The sequence below is a fragment of the Dendrobium catenatum genome, unplaced genomic scaffold, assembly GCF_001605985.2.
Source record: "Dendrobium catenatum unplaced genomic scaffold, ASM160598v2 fragScaff_scaffold_1721, whole genome shotgun sequence".
Lineage (NCBI taxonomy): Eukaryota > Viridiplantae > Streptophyta > Magnoliopsida > Asparagales > Orchidaceae > Dendrobium > Dendrobium catenatum.
The window spans coordinates 57,748-79,979 of NW_021320183.1; the positions used below are offsets into that span (position 1 = coordinate 57,748).

The window sequence follows — 22,232 nt, forward strand, 5'->3', positions numbered from 1 at the left end:
TAAAGAGTACCCTCTCATAAGTGACAAATATAATTAACAATGAGGGTTTGCCACAATAGCAAATTTTGACCCAAATTTTAAATAAAAGTAACAAAGAGTACTCTCTCATGAGTAACCCAATACTTGACCTTAGGTTCCCATTAGGCATCATGACCCTCCATAAAGCCACCGAGACCTTAATAGACCATCCCTTGGAAGAGTCCTTGCATGGCTCAAGATATTCTCAAGGCTGACAAGGAGAATTACTTACCTAAATCTCTCCCAAAATGACCCATGTCACCTCACCTTTTGGGTTACTCAACACCAATTGATACAACCTACAAGCCTCACAACTCTATCTAGTTGGAACTTGAACCTCTCGAGGCCATCCGAGTGATCTCAAGTCTCAACCGAATTATAACCTTCGCATCACTTTGTCAATGCTTCATTTTGAGAGCCCCTCTTTTTGACAACTTATTCTCAAAAGGCACCGCTTCTCAGCATCCAATTCCAATTGGCCAATAGTTAAAATTATCTCTTCCCAAGAATCATCCCTTTAGATGACAATTCAAAAATACCTCTTGTTGACAACTTTCCAAAGGAAGTCATCCCTCTCTACAATTCATCACTAGAAACACTCTTCACAATAACTTCTCCAGCGAAGACTAATCTCAATGACTTATGGAAATTGATCCCAACCTTCCCTAGTCAGCCATTGACTAATCTCCTCTCATATCAGTAAGTCGCTGTTCTCAAAGATTTCTCCTAGGGACTCAATCTTCTCAGCAACTTGTACAAAGAACTCATCCATTCTTCCAAAAAGCCCTCTCCACCCTTCTAGGCCATTCCATCTTGCTCAAAAGGACCATTAAGAACTTAAGCTTTAACATACATTCTACCTTAAAGCATGATGAAAAATACAGGTAGCCAAGTAGACACTTTCATATAATCCAAATATGAGTCTTTACTAGTTTGTAAAGATACTATGTATAATATATTGACCATCGCAATTGCATATCTATATAAATTGATCATCTTAAACGAACCATTTTAAGTTCGGTTTTTTTAGTTTTGTTTGTGTGATGGCCACATAAGAGTTTCAATTCATTAATCAATTCCTTCATAAAGCCTTGTTCATCAACTTTGGATTTGCTCTAATCTTCATAATAAGTCCTTAGCAATGACTTATAAATTTATAATCATATTATGAAAAATCGACAAACAATAATGCTCTTGGAATAATCTAATCTACCATGAGTCACCTCCCAAATGCTTGAAAGCAAATATAAGTATGGATAGTTTAAGATTCATACATATTGCCCTGCACCTGCTCTCATATTTCAATAACAGTTTTACCCCTCAAAACGACAAATTTGGAATGGCTTTTTTTCAACTCCTCATGAGTGCTAAAAAATATGCATATTTCAAAATTATAGTTATCCATCTCAATCATAGGGTTCATCCTTTTCAATCATTTTCATCATCATTATCCATACACACAATACCATCATGCTCATCATATTTTTCTGGTCAATATTTCTTTAGTCGTGGCCTAGCTAATACTGTTTGGCCTTGTCTAAAGCTCGAGCATATACATACACAAAGTAGACTCAATAGGGTTAAGCCAATAACAATCGAAAGCCCTATCCTCTATATAAGGAAGTAGAGTAGGTGGAGCCTATAACTCAATAAAGAGTTGAAGGCTCCCTCACTACAACTCATCAAAGGCTGCTCCAATCATAGAGAATTTGTTTCTTGATTGTAATTGGTTGAAATCCTATGGAAAAAGGAACAAGAGAAATAAGATAAAAGGCAAAACTTTGATGTGCATGGAAATAAAACTCTTTAGAGAATAAAGGAAGAAGGATGTAAATTGGATGCCAATAAGAAAAAAGAGATGTCCTAACTTGCCGCTGTAGATAATTACAAGCTCTCACCACTATTCTACAACTCTCTCGTCAATACAAGCGTCGCACTCATCATTATTCATTGGTTCGCTCAATATTGTAGAGGATCTCTAGTCATTATAAGGGCTCTATATGGCATTTTTCATCATCAAAGATCTAATTTGCCTTCACAAAAAGACTCACATAACCAGCTTCCATCAATTCCTAAAGAATAAGATAATAAAAGGATTTAAAAGTTTAAATTTTGATAAGTTGAAGGACAAATTGGATAATAAGAAATAATTGGGGCAAAAATGGACACACCTAAATAGCATAAAGACTATTTCCGTCATTCACTCTAAAAGATATTTTAGATAAGACAATATAACATTCCTTGTACTTCACAAAATAAACCAAAGAAAAAAAGGAAAAGAGAGCTGAAGTATGAAAGAAACGGCATACAAAAATGTTGTCTACAGCATATACTTTGTAGTTAAATCACATGAACGGAAAGGAGCTAATAGGTACATCTGCATCCACATATAGGATACAAATATGCAACTAAGACAATTAAAAGAGAACCACGAAAGTTTGAGCAATAGTCTATAAAAAAATTAAAAAGAGCAGAGGAACTTTACATGCTAAATTGAACCATATAAGTAGAACTGTAGCACAAATCTTACAATTAAAAAAATAAAATAAAATAAATATGAATTTGTCTAATACGACAATGTAGCACTAAAAAAATGAGAAACGTCTCTATCCATAATCAATTGTCCACATTATGAAACTTGGTATTTTCTAGCATACCTGTTCATAAGTAAATGTAATACGCCTATTAGAGGATGCACTATCAATCCTTTGAGGATTAGCTCTACAAAGAAAACAAAATAGATGCCATGGTAAGAATACAATGTGGCAAATAAATACCATGGAAAAGAATACTAATTTTAAAAATTCTAGTTGCTTAACTTGTAAGAAAAGCAAAGTTAGTAAACCTACTGATGTGATGCAAACTTGGAGTTAGACAAGACTATAAAAAGAGAATTTACTACAAGTTTAACCGTTATAAAATCATGCGTCAATTCCAAGTTAGTTGTAAGAATTCTCCGTATTCCACTTGCTTAGGCGAAGAGTTGTATGAAGATTAACCAAAACAATTTAATCAAATACAAAGGTGACGTAATGTTAAAAGCTTACAACATGAATCCAAAAGTTAATTACGAGTTGTTCACCTTGAGGACCTGCTCTCTTTTCCCTACGAATCTAGGTTGAGCGGAGAAAGATCGTCCACACTAGAAATGAGGTAGCCACTAGGACGGACGAGTCGAGGAACGTCGTTGTTGGGAAGGTAGCCAGAGGTGGAGGTGGCCCAGGTGGATGACCGTTGATGGTCTGCTCGTAGTCCGAGAATTGATAGTCGATCATTTCCACGAGTGTGGGGATGATGCGGTTCAAGTAATCTTCAATGGTGTCGTCACGATCAAACCCGACGTCGAAGAATGGCAATCAGTGATGTGGATGTCTCCGTAGGCGTCGAGTAAGAATTCACTATCAACCTCAGGATCCGCCATGCAACATTGGCTTGTAGATGAGAGAGCACGACAAGAAAATCCAAGAGGGGAGAGGGGCGTCCGGCTTGGAGGAGTGGATAGAGAGGGGGCGGCTAGGGTTCCTTGGTGGAGGCTAGGTTTGGTTGGGCTAGTGATGAGGTTTAATCAAAATCTGAGAATAAAATCAGATTTGATTAAATTGGGAGGGAAAAACTTTAGAAATTTGATTCCAATTTGTGATGCAATTAAAGCATTAATGGGGATTTAATGGGGTGGGGACAAGGAGGGGCCGGCGGTATGGAGAGAAGGGGAAAGGAGGGTTTAAAACTGAAATAAAATTTCAGTTTTAGGGAAATTGGGGGGAAATATTTGAAATCACACTTGGGATCTCAAATTTGAATGAGGGATTAATTGGGCAATTAATGGGGAGCCCAATAGAGGGGCCGGTGGCATCAAGGAGGAGGGAGGGAGTTGGGGAGGATTAGTAGGGGTTTCCAAATGTGCGAAAATGATTAGGAAAGAAAAATTATGAAATCCTATTTGATGTATTTCATAATAGAATTTAACATAAAAACTTTTCTAATTTGGATTTTCTTATTTGGAAAGAATTTGAAATTCGAATTTCAGATATGATGACTAGGGAAAGGAGGGCCAACGAGGGGATGGCCGGAGGCCGGCGGCAAGGAGGGAGGGTTCGGGTTCTTCAAGCAATGGGTGGGGGAAAAGGGAAGAAAGAAGTATATGCGAAGAGGGAATTGTGAAGCTACTAACCTCGACACCACCAATATTAGAACTCACGAAGAGATCTAAGGTGCTCTCTCTCCTCAAGAACTCACAAAGAGATCTTGAGAAGTTTGGACTCACAAAGAGAACATAAAAACAATCTTTTCATTTCAATAATCAATAATCCTCATACATAATAAGAGAGCCATATATATAGGCCTCCAAATGACAACTAACACAAAAGACTAGAATGCCCCTTGGGCTACAATAGCGATTAACTACCCATAAGGGCAAAAACGGAAAACTGAAATACAAATGCATCATACATAAAAGCATCAAAAGTAAAGACGATCCATCATGGCTATTGATCTCCTATGTCGCCTCTGATAAATGCGTCGAAATCTCTTGTCGATGTCTCCATCACCTACTTTGAATTATAAATGAAGGGGTTCATAAGTAAGTCTGAGTAAACAAAATACAGCACACATAAAACAGCAACACATAGAAAGTTACATAATTTATATATATATATATTTTTAGCTTTGGAATCTATCGGATCAAGTTATTTTAATAATAGGTGAGGATGCTATTACCGTGTTAGTGCTCATAATCCACAAATGGACTTGTAGCTTTTAAATAAGAAAATTAAAAAATAGCATTGGGTCAAATAAATGGATGAACTATTAAAACAAATACTTGATAAAGAAAAGGCAACCATTGTTGGAGACTTAAATGGACGTGTAGCTTTTAATAAGATGGGTTATATGAGATTGAGCACAGAATAAAAGATAGAGCAAGATTGGAGAAGCTATAATTGGTTTTGGTAAAAGTATATTTTGTTGCAATTGTAATCACATGCATTAAGAACAAAATGAGCATTCAATACTATAGAGAAGCAGAAAAAGTTTAAACGCTAATTTTAATTTAATTACTTGATTCTGGACGAAGTATATAGACTACTCCAAAAATCTTGCAATAGAAATAAATCAAAGCAATTACAAAAACAAAAATCCTCAAGAGGGGTTGGTAGCTAGGAGAGGAAGAGGAGGCACATGGATTGTAATCTAAGGGGCATAAGAGGATCGATCCAATGATTAGAACATTAAATCCGTGTGCTCAAATATTCGTACCAAGAATGTTTGTCTTGTGGATCCCACTAATGGCTAGTTGTGTGTACAAGGGAAGAAGCCTTATTTGGGTTGTCAACTTTGATATGGCTCACAATCATTCAACACTCTCTCTCATCTCTCTGTGCTACACATAAACACATGAAGCCGAAGGAAGACACCTCGCACGATCCCGCTCAACCTGTCTCACACGACTCTAACCCGCACGCACACCCACGCTCGATCATGTGTGCGCTCTCTTCGCCCTGCTACACTCATCCCGTGTGACCTAACCAGCCCGATCGACCCACCTCCAAACCCTGTCTACACACGCTTCAGATCAACCCGCTCTCTATCCAGTCCACACACGCAATCGCAAGTTCGACTCCGTCTGCTACTGCTCCCACAACTGGCTTGATCCAATGTCGCGCACGTCCAAACAATTTCATCTCTGTCTTAGCCGACTGTCTTGTGAGTGTGCAAGAGTGTTTATATATATATATATATACGTTTAAATCTAATAAAGAAAGGTCATTCCTAATATTTTCTAACCAAGTCTTTTTAGGTCTACCCCTACCTTTCTTAACAAAATTCAAATCTAATACCTCTACTCTCTTAACTGGGTCGTCGGAAGGCCGCCGTTTTATGTGACCAAACCATCTAAGGCGGCTCTCTCTAAACTTATCTTCTATTGGAGCTAATCCAACCTTTTCACGTATATGCTTATTTCGTATCCTATCTCTAACGGTAAAGCCACTCATCCACCTAAGCATCCTCATCTCTGCCACACTTAACTTAGTATTATGCATCTCGTTTAAAGGCCAACATTCGGCACCATAAAGCATTGCAGCCCTCACTACCATCTTATAGAAATTTCTTTTAGGTTTGAGGGGTACATTTCTATCACATAACAAGCCCGATGCATTCCTCCACTTCAACCATCCAACTTGAATTCTGCTGATAATATCTCCATCTATTTCCCCATCACTCTGAACAATAGATCCAAGATATCTAAAACGTGTACTCTTATTAATGACTTGATCGCCCAAAGACACAATCCCCTCACTAGGTCTATTACTACTAAAATTACACTCCATATATTCCGTTTTAGATCTACTCAAGCGAAAACCTTTAGACTCTAAGGTTGACCTCCATAATTCAAGTTTACCTTCAACTCCCTCTCTAGTCTTATCAACAAGAAGAATATCATCAGCAAAAAGCAAACACCAAGGTACATCCTCTTGCAAATGTCTAGTGAGAACATCCATGACTAAAGCAAAAAGATATGGGCTTAAGGCTGATCCTTGGTGTAACCCAATCGAAATAGGGAAATACTTGGTTAATCCACCTTGTGTTTGAACACAAGTAATAGCTCCTGCATACATATCTTTAATGATATGCATGCAAAATACATTTGCATGTGATCCGATCTTTTTATCAAGCTCCTAAGAGATCTGAGACCGCGTTGAATGTAAATCTCAACTGAAGGGGTCAATTTTCAAAGCATATTAAAATTTCAAAATCTAATATCTATCAAATTCTGAACATTTATGAAAATTACATCACCAAAAACTTAAAACTAAAATCATCCACTCTTTCCAACAGTTGGCAAGGACGATGAATCAAAGAATAACTCCAGCTCATAAAGAGCATGTCTTGTAAAATGTATTACTACAATTCATTCTCAGTTGATTCATCACCATCACGAACATGACACGTGCCCTCTGACAGGGTGGTGGTTTTATTGCAAAATGGCACCAGCACCACAATATTTCGGTCACGGGCAAAACCCGTATGTGTCCTAAGGGTTAAAATTCCCTTGAGTAATGAATTATATGGTGTGCTCGTTAAGATATAAAGCTCTATATTTGCTAAAGTTCAACCCCTTAGACAAACATCCACCTCATGTCTACAAGGTATTCTTAGAAGAAGCAACCTATAGTTGCAATAGGTTGCCGACAAAGTTCCCTCTGTCAGGTTAGGTTGACTATCTCCTCTGACTAAGTAGACCAGGTACCCTAAACCCTAAACCCATCTTTATTCCCCCATCACCTATTTTGAATATACAGTGATAAATTTCAAAGTTTAAACTTCAAAATTCAAACCATAAAATTACTGCTATTATATGATAAAAAAAATAATTATTGAGACCTAAAAAAATAAAAAATAATAATAATTAATTAAAAAAAAATTATTGCGACCTATTTGACTACAAGCCTTAATCGAAAGTTCTTTCTCGTTATCGGGAGGGGTAATTAACCATAAAGCTTGCGCCTATGGAAAACCAAAACATAGATCATAAAATCCTTGCAAATGAGGATAAAATCTATGGGCAGTGCCTTATCTAAAAACTCAATCTGTCTTCTAAAAATTTACCTTGGAACCTAAATCCATTAAAACTCTCCCTGTCAATGAAAAAAGGCATGGAGAGGCCAGCACGCAAATTTTTGGAGCCCACATTGATGGGTGCCAGAAATGAACACATAATAAATGTATGGTAAAATTAGAAAATATAAAGTGAGAAATGATTATATTGAGGGAAAGTAAAATTAGCTCCTAATGAAGATGTGATAATAAAAATTGATTAGGTAAGCTTGGGATAAAGGTATCAACTGCGCCCCACAACTCATAAGCCTTTACCTTTAAATGTCCCAATGAGTATGAGCTTAAATGAGGTGGTCCTAATGGGCTTAAGGGTGGTCCATTATTGCTTTTATCACATAGCCCATTCACTATTTGTCGGTTGCCCTCTACTCCAATCATTGTAATGGAAAGCCCTATTACTCGCCAGCCATCATTGTCGCCCCACTCCTCTGTGTGTGTGTTCATAAATATAGAAAGCAATCCACAATGATTTTGAAGCCTAATACCCAAACTAATAACTCAAATTAAACAAGTTCGAGCAAATTTTGAATGCCTCAAAAAATCAAATGAGTTTCTACATCAACTTTAATAGAGGCATGCAGTAATGGTTAGCCCATCAAATCTTCTCATTAATTTGTGCTATCCAAAGCTATGATGAATTTAAAGGGCCTTAATTAGATGGACTTTAATAAAATTAGGTAATGCATTTCACATGCTTAGTATAGACATGCATGATGGAGGGTAGATAATAGTACACCAATAAAATGAGTAGATATAATTAGGACCAATTTGTTTCACTAAAGTGTTTGGATTCAAATCCATAAGTGAATCGTAATGTAACAAGTTGTGATGATATATGTTTGTTTTACATTAATTCCTTTTTTTAACCCAGTTCCTATTTTTGTTTGAGTTGCAATGAGCTTCACTTTTCCTTGTCCTCAAAATAATTTTTCATTACTTCATTATTATTATAAGTAACATTCTAACCATCATCCCATGAGTTTAATATTATTCTCTAGTTTTTTTTAAAAAAACTGAACGGATTCCTAACCCTCAAAATTGAAACTCATCTGACACTTTTAAAAGTGAATTTCAAGGAAGTGACCTCGGTTCCCTCTAGTTTCAAACAAATAAATGCTTGTACTCATTTTTGGAAGTGTGATCCAATCACATCCTGTCAGTTATAGTAAAATGGGTTTAACCCTTAGTCAGGGAGGATTATGGGAAAATGGGGGGTAAACAAAAGTTAGAATGAGTAGATTTTGTGCAAAAATGAAACATCTAAATTATACACAGGGTATAAAGAAGTAACTGATGTGAGTATGAGACCATAGATGAATCTTTTGAAGTCTGGACTGGACACTCACTGAACAATGTGGCCTTTCTGGGTGCAATCAAGTGTAATAATTTCTACTCGCAGTGTAAAGTATAAGTTAGACATTAAATCAATTAAGAGTAAATGCATGCAGTAACAAAAACTTTTAGATGGAAGATAAAAAAGGTGTGAATTGGGTATGGAATAAAAAGGATGGACGTAAGTTTCCCGGATTAGGATTTTATTATAAGTTAAAAGTGACCTTACGCTCTACATTATCTAATAATTTGCGAGCTAATAAAAATGTTAGGGAAGTCGCCTTAGCAAAAAAGAAGCTAAGCTATGCTGTGCTGTTCAAATAGCATGTAACTGATACGTCGTGGAAGTAAAATCAGCAAGAAAACAGAAGAAAACTGAAGGAATTTGAGGAATTATGGCTCATTTTTGGATTAATAACTCACAAGAAGACAAGATACAAGCGATCTACAATTAGAGAGGTAGATTAGCTCTCCCAAATAACCTAGACGCAGCTAGGAAGCCTCCAAAGAAAAAGACTACAACAATACTCAAATCAAAACATGCACAAAGAAACATAAACCATAGAGCCCTCCTTAAATAAGCTCTCAAATTCCCTCCAAAACAAGTTTCTTTCCTCATTAATATCCCCCTTTAATTTGAATTCAATTAGGAAATGTTTGCCTCTTTAATTTGAATTCAATTAAAAAATCTTTTCTTAATTGATCCTCTTCTTAATTCCTCTTCTAACATAATGAATTAATCTCTTGTTGAGCCCAACAAGGGGGGCCAAAATTTCCCCCCTACCTTCTGACTGGTCTGCCCCTCCCTAATCTAGATTCTGCTAGACCAACCGGTCCAACCCCTTATAGGTTGTTGTCATAGAAATACTCCCTTCCTCGAAATGCACATTGTCCTCAAGGTGGAAGGATATAAACTATCTCCTGATCATCTCACAATGATCCCATGTAGCTTCATACTCAGGGAGATCCTTCCATCGAACTAGGACCTCTTTTGCTCCTATCGTCCCTTGTCGTGCATCAATGATCTCCATGAGTTCCAAGATCACATCCAAGTCCTCTATCAATGTCGCTGGTAGAAAGGAGGAGGGTGTGTGATCTCCAATAGTCCGCCTTAGTTGTGATACACTAAATATTGGGTACTTGGGTGTATTGATGAGGATGTTGGCAATTTCAGACGATAAGCTACAACCCCAATGCGCTTCGTCACCTCGTAAGGTCCGTAGTAGCGTCGTGGAAACTTCTCATTCTTCCTCTTAGCTATTGTCCTATGTTGGTATGGTCTTAGTTTCAAAAGACTGTCCCCGGGCTAAAACTGAACTTCCCGTCTGTGATCATCTATCTTTCTCTTCATAAGTTGTTGAGCCCTCAGCAGATGCCCTTTGAGTTCTGCTAATATCATGTCCCTCTCCTCCAAGTACTGATCTATATTGGATAAAATTGCGGTGCTCTATCCATAGTGTATCATGTGTGGTGGGTCCCTTCCATACAGAATTCTGAAGGGGATCATCTGTACGATTGTGTGGAATGATGTATTGTACCAATACTTTGCCCATGCTAACCATTTGGCCCATAGTTTTGGTGTGTCAGATATAAAACAACGCAATTATGTCTCCACGCTCCTGTTGACCACTTCCGTCTGGTCGTTCGTCTGTAGGAGATATGTTGTGCTCCTTTTTAAGACCATCCCCTGCATCTTGAATAGCTCCCTCCAAAAATGGTTGAGGAATACTTGTCTCTGTCTGAGACTATTGACTTTGGAATGCCATGTAAGTGTACTATCTCTCAGATAAAAACTGTGGTGACTAATATAGCGGTGTAGGGATATTTCAGTGGAATGAAATGGGCACACTTGCTCAGTCGATCTACCCTTTGAACGTGGCAACCCTTCAATGAAATCCATCATTACTTTCTCCCTGACCCTTTCAAGTAAAATTAATGGTTGTAGTAACCCCCCGGGTGTCATAATCAGGTACTTATGTCTTTGGTACACAACGCACCTCGCCACCATGTCTTCCACATCCCGGTGCATCTCTGCCAAATATAGCTCAGTGAATAATCGACTATATGTCTTATGTACCTCTAAATACCTCCCTATCGCACTGCCATGAAATTCCTGCAGTAGGTTGGGAATGTAACTTGAGGACCGTGGGAGTGCAAATACTTTAGGCTCCTCTAGTCTGTCATAACTATGAAATCTTCTCGACAAAAAGGGCCGCCACTTCTGAATTGCCAAGACAATAACCATCAGCTCCCTTTCATATACTGACTTGAAGTTTACCCTCACTGTGAGCACTTGGCTGAAATATGCAATATGTCTCTAATTTTGCATGAGTAATGCTCCTAACCCATAACCAAATGCTTCTATCTTCACCATAAATGGTCTCCAAAAATTTGGAAGTGCCAATACTGGTACATTGGTCATAGCTGTCTTCAGCTCCTGGAAAGCTCATGTCGCTACTTCCCTACTTGAAGTTGTATTCTTCAATTGCTCTGTTAAAGTTCTTATTGCGATGGTGTTGTATCTTTTTACAAACTTTTGATAGTAATCGGTGATCCCTAAGAACCCCTGCAGCTCCCTCAAGTTCTTTAGGAAGGGGCAAGTTCACCATGGTTTGAATTTTGGATTGCTCAACTAAAACCCCCTCTCTGGACACCACATGCCTTAAATACTCCAACTGTGACTGCCCAAACGTGCACTTCTTCCAATTGGCAAACAACTGGAGTTCCCTCAAAGTCTCCAGAACAATCTTCAAGTGACCCAAGTGTTTTGTCTATGTCCTGTTGTATATCAGGATGTCATCAAAAAATACCAAGACAAATCTTCTGAGAGGTGGCTGGAACACTCGATTCATCAGTGACCGAAATGTGGCACGGGCATTGGTGAGACCGAAAGGCATAACCAAGAACTCGTAGTACCCTTGATGAGTCCTAAAGGCCGCCTTATGAACATATGTCGTCATTTTGATTTGATGACATCCTGACTTCAAATCGATCATGAAAAAGATCACTACTCCAAATAACACATCCAAGAGTTCATCAATCATTGATATGGGGAACTTATCTAACATTGTTTCCTTGTTAAGAGCCCTATAGTCCAAACAAAACATTCAACTAACATCTTTCTTCTTCACCAATAAGACTAGGCTAAAGAAAGGGCTCACACTAAGTCGAAGAACCCCTGCTTTCATCATCTCCCTGATCAGCTTCTCTATCTCATCGTTCTGGATTTGGGGGTAACTATAGAGTATGACACTTATAGGAGAGGTCCCCTCTTTTAGGTTGATGGCGTGCTCGTGCTCTCTTAGCGATGGTAACCCGACAGGAGGCTGAAATACGTCAGGATACTGTTGCAGGATCTGCTTAACATCAACTGGAATTTACCTCGTCTCTTATTCCTGGACCCCCTCTATGTTATGTAACTCCACCAAATAGCCCAAGCCTGTACGTTGGATCATCTGGAGCATGGTCTTCAGTGATACCATGGTTTTGCATAAACTAGCACCCCCTTCCTCTCTACCTGGATTTTCATGGTTAAGGATTTCCAGTTCACCAGCATATCCCCCACAGTTTGTAGCAACTTTATCGCTAGAATCACATATGAACTTCCCAAGTTCAGGGGAAGGAAGACTTCCACCACCTAAATTTCCTGTAAGGTAATCATCACTCCCTTACATATCCCTGAACTCCTCTCTATCTTTCTCGTCCCAATCATCACCCCACAACCACCAGTTTTTACCAACTTTAATCTCAATCAGTCCATAGCCCGATTCAAGATGATGTTATGTGTGGCTCCACTGTCCACCAACACCACCACTAATTGCTCTCCGATTTTCCCCTCTTGCTTTCATGGTGTGATTTTGAGTAAACCCTACCATAGAATTCAAGGATACTTCTGCCATATCTAAATTTAGTTGTTTTGTTTCCTCCATGATATCCTCCAGCTCATCCCCCGCTCACCTCTTCCTCTTCTTGGACCAACAAAACTTAAAGTGCTTGATCCTCGAACCGATGTCCCAGTGCAAATCTCTCATCATACCTGAAACATAACCCTTTTGCCTGCCTATCTTATACCTTTGGTTCTGTGAGGTGCTTGAAATTGCATCCAGGACGAACTCCAGTACTATTCTCCATCGGTGATTCCCTTTGTAACGACACTGTCTGGGTCCTCAATGCAAGGGTTGTAGAGGTATTTCTGAAAATCCCTCTCATGGTGTTACTCCGTACAGCCTTTTCCCAACGATGTTTTGCTTCTACCCTTTCTGCTAGTTCCATTGTCTCCCTCAACCCCCTAGGTCTGAACACCCTGAGCTCTGTTCGTATATCCTCCTTAAGGCCCTTCATGAAACTCCCCTCCAAGCTTTCCTAAAAAATTCCCCTTAGCCTACCCAAAAACAGCTCAAATTTCTCCCAGTACTCCACGACTGTTCCCTCCTAAGTTAAGGCATGAAATTGTTGGTGGAGATCTTCGCCCTAATTGGGCAAAAACATTCCAACAAACAATCTTTAAATTTTCCCAAAGAATAGATTGGATACCTAGCCTCCCTCCATTGAAACCAAGCTTATGCTTTTCCCTCCAAACATAGCCCCGCCACCAAGAGCTTTTCCCCTTCCATCAGCCCATTAATGGCAAAGTAATGCTCCACCCGATACACCCATCACTCACCATCTTCCCCTTCAAACACCGACATCTTTAACTTCCTTGCTCTTGCCTCCATACCCTAATGGTTTCTTCCTCCGTTAGTTCCTCCCGTGTAATGTTGGTGTGATTCTGTCCCTTTCTCCCTTGGTTGATTTGGATCTCATGACTCAGCCCAACAATTGCTCCCTCTGGTCCACCTTCCCTCCTGCCTAGGTGGTCTCCAAAAAGCATTGAACTCCCCTCTTCTTGTTGCCCCTTCTTCGAGATACCTTGATGCGCCTCCTATCTGAGCCCTTCGGGATGGTTCTTGAGGGAAAATCATCTCAACTTTATCATTGTCCTCCTGATGTTTTTTTCCCTTCATATCAGCCCTAGAAATAGCCGGTGAAGCCTTTAACAACATCGCGATTAATTTCTTCATTATACCTTTCATGTTCCCGAATCGATTTTCCATGGATCACAACCTTCCTTCCACCTTGGTCAACTTCTTTTAAGGAGAGATGGCCTTGAATTGTTCCATCTCTCCTTCCAACACCTCCGTCTTCTTGCTTCCATCCAAAAATCTAGGTTCCAAACGGCGACTCTAGTTAGCAAGATGGGGAGAGAATATGCCGCAAAAATCAACTAGGAGAGCTGAAATTTCAGCCCAGGGCACCGTTCTCACACCAATTTGATATGTCATGGAAGTAAAATCAGCAAGAAAACAATAGAAAGCTATAGGAATTTGAGGAATTAGGGCTGATTTTTGGATTAATAACTCACAAGAAAACAAGATATAAGTGATCTACAATTATAGAGGTAGATAGGCTCTCCCCAACAACCTAGACGCCATTAGGAAGCCTTCAAAGAAAAATACTAGACCAAAACTCAAATCAAAGCATGCATAAGAAAAATAAACCCTAGATTCCTCCTTAAATAAACTCTTAAATTCCCTCTAAAACAAATTTCTTTTCTTATTAATTTCCCCCTTTGAATTCAATTAATAAATCTTTCTTCATTTAATTTGAATTCAATTAGTAAATTTACTCCTAATTGATCCTCTCATTAATTCCTCTCCTAACATAATAAATTAATTTCTTGTTGGGCCCCTGATAGGAAATACTTGAGTTTGCAAGTAACCCTAAGGGAATACTTGAGTTCGCAAGCAAACCTATCACTAATTGGAAGAAAACAGCAAGAATAGAGCAAAGTCTGGGCGAAATCAGCCCCAAAACGATAGTTTGCAATCAAAGAAATAAAGCAAAACACACAAGAAAGCAAGATACTAGTGATCCTCAATTCGAGAGGAGGATCGTCTCTCCCAAATCTCTAGACAAGAGAGTCTAGAGCCCAAACACCAAGAAACCCTAATTCCCAATTAATCCAAACATGAAAACTCCTTATTTCCTTCATGCACTTTAATACTCAAACTTTCCTAAGCCAATTTCCCTCCTAATTGCCTAGCCCCTCCCCCTATTTTTTTGAAATTCCATTAGATGGGGTGGGCGCCATCTGTTTGGCAGAAAAGGCTGAGAGGAGGCGGACTTGCTCCGCCTCCTATATGTGTATTGAGCCGGCCCTTTGGCTGGCTGGGCTGGTTCTCCTTGAACTGGCGTAACAATACCGCCCTCCCAAAGAATCACCTTGTCCTCAAGGTGAAAACCCGGAAACTGTTGTTTCGTCCTCTCGTATGGCTCCCACGTGGCCTCGTAGTCAGGGAGGTTCTTCCACTTGATCAACACTTCCTTAGTTCCATCTTCTTTCTGGCGAACCCCCATCAGCTCTAAGGGTTCCAAAACCACCTCTAAATCCTCATTAAGTGTCACAGGTAGCTCAGGGTTGGCTATGTAGTCACCAATGGCCTTCCTTAACTGCGAGACATGAAAAACTTGATGTATCATTGCCGATGATGGTAATTTCAGTCGATATGCTACTGCCCCAATTTTCTCCAACACTTCATAAGGCCCATAGTACCTTGAAGCCAACTTTTCATTGCTCCTGTTGGCGACTGTCTTCTGTCTATATGGTTGGAGCTTCAAGAACACCCCTACTTCAAACTGGATGTCCTTCCTATGCCCATCCGCTTATTTCTTCATAATTTGCTGAGCTCTCAGTAAATGCCTCTTCAACTCCTATAGCACTCGATCCCTCTCCTCCAAGTACTCCTCTACTGAAGAAACGGGAGTGCTGCTACTCCCAAAGTGCACTAAGTGTGGGCAATCCCATCCGTAAAACACCTTGAATGGGGTCATCTATGAAGCAGAATGAAAAGATATGTTGTATCAATACTCTGCCCATGATAGCCACTTAGCCCATAGCTTGGGTGTCTCTGACACAAAACATCTCAGGTACGTTTCCAAGCTCCTGTTGACTACTTCCGTTCGGCCATCCGTCTGTGGGTGGTAAGTTGTACTCCTTTTCAGAACTGTCTCATGCAATCTGAACAAGTCTCTCCAAAAGTGGCTTAGGAATACCTTGTCTCTGTCTAATACGATTGCCTCGAGTACTCCATGTAACCTGACCACCTCCCTGATGAAAGCTGAAGCCACTGTCACTGCTGTGTAGGGGTGTCGGAGGGGAATGAAATGTGCATACTTGCTCAACCTATCCACCACCACCAAAATCACTGTGAATCCCTCTGAACGGGGCAACACATCTATAAAGTCCATAGAGATCTCCTCCCACACTCTTCCCGGTAGAGCTAACGGCTGTAGTAATCCTCCTGGTGACATAGCCATGTACTTATTCCTTTGCATATCTCACACCTGGCTACCATTTCCTCTATATCTTTACGCATCCCCTTCTAGTACAATTCTGCAGCTAGCCTCCTATAAGTCTTCTGTACGCCTGAATGGACCCCCACATCGCTTCCATGAAACTCCTGGAGTAAGTTTGAGATATGGATCGAGATCCTGGGCATCACAAATCTCCCCTGATATAGCAGTCTGTCTCCCTCCAATGAGTACCCTGGGTGGTTACCCTCTTTTAGTAAATCTGACCTGATCCTTCCCAAATCTTCATCTCTAACACTTTCTTCTCTAATGGCCTCCTAGTCAAGCATCAAAGGATTTGATAGTGCCACTGTCTACAGCTCCCCCATACATCAGGACAAAGCATCTGCCGCCTTGTTTTCCACCCCTGGCCTATACTGAATCTCAAAGTCGTACCCTAGCAACTTGGACAGCCATTTTTGATGCTCCTCTGTCACCATCCATTGTTCCAATAGATATTTCAAACTCCACTGATCTGTCCTGACAATGAAATGTCTCCCAAGTAGGTAGGGTCGCCACTTCTGGATGGCCAGAACAATGGCCATTAATTCTCTCTCATAAACTGACTTCAGCCTGGCTCTAGCAGTCAAAACCTGACTAAAATAGGCAATGGGCCTACGATTCTGCATAAGCACTGCACCAAGCCCGTATCCTGACGCATCCGTCTCCACGAAGAAGGTCTGAGTGAAATCTTGCAAGGCTAGGACCGGGACCGTCATCATCGCCTTCTTCAGGCTCTCAAATGTTGTTTTAGCCGCCTCCCCCCATAGGAACCCGTCATTCTTAATCTGCTCAGTGGGTGGCCATGCTATCGAATCTTTTATAGTAACCTGTCAGCCCTAAAAATCCCCTCAACTCCTTCAGATTCTTCGGCACTGGCCACCTTAGCATTGCCTCAATTTTGGACTAATCTGCTGCCACCCCCTCTTTTGACACAATGTGGCCCAAGTACTCTACACTGACTTGTGCGAAGCAGCATTTCTTCAAGTTGACCCTTAGCTGGTGCTCCTGCAGTACCTCTAGCACCCTTTTTAAATGCTCCCAGTGCTCCTCTATCCTGCTGTAGACCAGGATGTCATCAAAAAATACCAATACAACCCGTCTGAGATAAGGTTTGAAAAACTTATTCATAAGGGCTGGGAAAGTAGCGGGGGAGTTGGTGAGGCCAAAAGGCATAACCAAGAACTCATAATGTCCCTCATGAGTTCTAAAGGCCGTCTTGGGTACATCCTCCTTCATCTGAATCTAATGGTAACCTAATTTCAAGTCTATCTTGTTGAAGATCACTGTTCCACTCAATTCATCTAGCAGCTCGTCAATAACTGGGATAGGAAACTTATCAGGTACAGTTTTGAGAGATATAAATCATAATCTAATAAACAATAAAGATTTCATAAATATGCTTTGACTTTCAAAACATTTAATTGGAGAGAAACAAAACTATCAGTGTAATAAAAAATCATGAGTACTCACTTTGATTCAAGAGATTTAATTTCTTCACTCATACTCCTTCCTTCGAGGTCAAAAGATTTTCACCTCTATAAAATAATTTCTCATTCGTAATTTAACTTAATAATTTCAAACTCAATTCTTCTTCTCTTTTAAATATACCCTAGTCTCTCTCTCTCCTTTCAATATCTAAAAGCATGTAAATTTTTATTACCCAATAAATAATCAAATTTTATTTTCATTTATAAATGTTAATATCATTATTTTCGGATTTAAATAATCTCTAATATTAAAAATCCATAATTTTTGTCTAAATCCATAATTTACCAAATTAAACCTTCACCAATTCCTAAATTAATTTAAAATAACTTTTATTTTCAGTTTTATCCAAAAATCCTAATTTTGGAAACATGAATTTCACTAATTTCAATTCATTTGCATGTTAAAATATTTCCCTTAACCTAATTAATAACTAAAAATAAAAAAAATTTCGGATTTAACCTAAAGCCCTAAATTTGGAAACAAAATTTTCATTAATCTCTTTATATTAGCAATGTCAGATCTTCTCAATCATTTAATTAATAACTAGGACTTTTCTATTTTCGGATTTTATTTAATTAGAAATTAAGAAAATAAAATTTTATGAAAAACCCTAATTCCTACCCTTAAAAACTTCCCTAAGACCATTAGAAATAATATTCATTAAGAAATATGGAAATTAAAAATTGGAAAAACCCTAATTATGGAATCTTTAAAATAATTTGGGAAAACTTAAATTTTATGTTTAAAATCATTCCTACATCCTTCCCTAATATGTTTTTCCCAAAAATTTTAAGTTTTAGAAAAAACCTAGATTTTCAACTGAAGAAATCTATGGGAAAATTAAAAAATTTCTTGATTAAGAACATACCTTAGACTTTCCTTAACTTCCCTCTTTGATTTCTCCCAAGAAGCCCCGTTGGAAACCGCCGCCACCGCCTTGCTCCCGCCGCCTCTACCCTTGCCCGTCGCCCTCTTGCATTCGGCCAAACAAAAGAAATGAAGGGACCGAAAATTTCGGTCCCTTTAAGCCTATTTGGGCGGTGGGGGAAGAGGAAAATGGCAATTGACGCATGTGCCCTAACTTTCATAATTCCTCTTAAGAGTTAAGAGGCCAATTAAGTAATTTACCCTTAACTAATCTTTATCGGTTTTTAACTTTAAATCCGTGCGAAATTAAGTATAAGTTCTTTATACCAAAACGCTCGAAATTTCACATAGAATTTTATAAAATTGATTGCGTCAAATTTCGACAAATTTGAAAATTCACCTAATTTTATCGCGGTGCATCAATATGTGTGCTATGTTTAAGATCGACATTTTCGGGTTTTACAGGACATTCGTTCTTTATGAACAGAAGTTATTCCTGATATTCGATGTGTTTCGAGCCTGATTAAGGCGATGTTGCATCTTTCACTTACCATTTTCAACGTATTTGATCAGTCAACTTTAATATACTTATCAAATTCAACAGGAGAGTGTTGAATGTAGCTCTAAAATCATGCCCCTAGATTTCTTCCAACAATCTACCATGCCAATAACCCACTCCCATGAAGTCCGCCTTAGTTGACCGCCCAACCTATCATCTGCCCCAGTTATCTCATGCCAAACTCTTCGCCTCCTGCAAACTCACCATTCATTCACTCTCATTTTTTTGTGTGGTCAATTTCCATGTCATTGATCCATGTGATTATTGTTGCCACCTCATCAACTCCTGAGCTATTCTATTGTAATTAAATAATGCAGCTAAATTTAGCCCCTACAATTTATATAATTCATACTCAATTAGCTTAGAAATAAAGCAATGTTCTTATACATAGTGTTCAATAGGCTATTAACAACTTGACAAGTGCCTTGTGTTAAAAGAAGGAGAAGAGAAGCAACTAGTTGAGCTACAGGAATAAAGAACCGAGGTAGCAACGACCATGTAAAACCATGGTAAGGAAAAAGCAACTCCACGCACACAATTTGGAAGATGATAAAAAATTTATGGATCTACATAAATTCAACAAGAGGCACAAAGCCTATAGTTAGTGGCATATACCAGAGCAAGTACTCATTTTTATTCATCATAATCCAACAAACATTATTATAATTATTTATAGAAAAGAGCAAGGGTGAACTCATAAAACATACTTAAATGGTGGCCATTGATTTAAGCTTTCCAAGCCCTTTTTCATTAACTGAATTTCCCATAATAAAAAAATAACATAAAGAAAAGACTAGAAAATATAAAACAACTGCATAAAAACACAAACTATGGCATCCAATCATAATTTTTGATTAATACTTTAAAGAAATAAAAATCCTATCGCTGTCTGCTATTAACTATAAAAAAATTCAGAGAATAAATACCAATGCGTGAAAAAAAAAATGTACTTACAGGAAAATAAATCAGTGAAACATAAACATCAATCTTAAGAATTTCAAAAACCAAAATGAATGTAAGTTACCAGGAAGGGCCTTCAAGGCACGTTGGAAAACTTTGGCCGCAGAATCTAGAGAAGTATTCTTTGAAAGCCATGTGGCATAGTCATACCATATATCAGGATAATGGTACATAAACATCATGCACTGGAAAACAACAGATATTGTTAGGATAAAAACATAAAAAAGCTCATAATATAGCCTAAATTATATAGGTGTGCCCATTTTAGTCCTAGACTGTGTCAATTTTAGTCTCAAATGATGTCCAATTCAGTTCCTCAATTTACCAAGTCCTAACCTTTTTATCTTTCATCTCAGCAATTGCTAGTAGATTTGAGGGAAGCCGATTGTGACAACATTCGGTTGAGGAAAATTTTAAGCTCTCAAGCTAAAAAATGTCCTCGGAATCCTCTATAATAAGGATAAATCCTTTATAATGTTGAATGAACAAACAAACAGTAAGAAGAGAGTTGGGATCCTTTATAGTGACCGGAGAGTTGAGGAATAATGCGAGATAGCCAATGATATTCTAGCATCACATATATGTATATATGTGTGTATATATATATATATATATATGTGTGTGTGTATCGTCCCTATTCTCCTAAGAGTCTCATTTCTAATTGGAACTTCAATCTCATGGCCTTCTTCTCTTTTCAGCTTTTCATTTGGCATCGAGCAATCACAGATCAAGAGACAAGCAACACTTAGAGTGGCCCTCAACGAATGTGATGATAGAACCCACAATAATATAAAGTGGCGAAGAAGCTATAGGAAACTATGTCAACAAAGTCAGTGAACAAGAATGGCTCAAAGTTTTTCTATAGAAAGATCTTATACAATGAGTAAAGGATAAACAAGGAGCCTCAAAGCCACTAAACATATTTTTAATATTGTGATACACGGGAAGATATACACTATTAGATATAGTAAGTCTCTCGAATAAATAACATGCATTTTTCTTTGATCTTTGAAAAACAATGAATAATTTTTATATAAGCTTTACCAAAACTAGAACTCGTGAGGCCTCTCTTTGTTTTTCATATATCTCCCAACCTCAAAATCCTCAACACTATTCCTCTTTCCTATTTCTTCTATCTCATTAGCCAAAACCTCGGCACTCTATCTATGTTCTAGAAAGATCCTACACGCACGTCAAACCCCAACTAACTGCTCATTCGAATCTCTTCATCATTGACATTTCTCCCAGCCCAAAAACTCAACCCGATTTATCTCAATTCCTCACCTCCCATTATTTCCTATAGCTTGACAATCTTCTCTTGCTTGCTCATTTTTGAAGCCTCATGCCCTCACCCGATGTAAAATCCCGCCCAGCAATCACACTCACACTTGAGTCCAACCTCCTAAGAAATTGAGGTCCTCACCTCTTCCATATAAACATACCAATTATAGCCTCTATAAGATACCAACTAGTGCAAGTGTGTCAGATGTAGCCTTGTAAGACTCTCTCTCTCTCTCATAAATCGTTCCCACCCCATTATGGTAGCTATTCAAGTGAGCTTTATAGCCTTTCTTAAATCATAAATCATGCCTTGCTCCACTATGACATCTTAACTCCATAGAACAAATCTAAAACTACGAGATGTCCATTTGCAACTTCACCTTTGCGAACACCTTTGGCTCTCTATAGTAATTTCATAGGCCTGTGTTGAAAAACAACTACCATCACTTCTTAATGTTGCTTGTGCCTTCAAAATCCAATTATGACAATGATAAGAGTTTGACATTTCAAGCTTGATCTTAGTTCTTTGGAGAAGATAAGATGCATCATTATAGCCCTACAATAGCAAATAAATCATAAAAAGTCTTGTTAGGTCCTCAAAATATTTGCCACGTCACTTGCCATGTATTCCATTAAAACTCATTATTAAAAATACAAAAATATTGGAAGTTTCAAATATTGAAATATGTGAAATAATATGGGATTCCAAGTTTAAACAAGA

The 22,232-nt window shown here is 38.6% G+C and overlaps 1 protein-coding gene across 1 annotated transcript in view; it reads right to left on the reverse strand.

Annotated features, from left to right (window-relative positions):
- LOC110092057 (cleavage stimulation factor subunit 77) overlaps positions 1–22,232 on the reverse strand; it is a 100,622-nt gene that overhangs the window by 37,811 nt on the left and 40,579 nt on the right. The window contains exon 13 of the mRNA XM_028701472.1: positions 20,295–20,415. Within this exon, the coding sequence (XP_028557305.1) occupies positions 20,295–20,415 (121 nt within the window). The remainder of the gene's footprint in view (positions 1–20,294; positions 20,416–22,232) is intronic.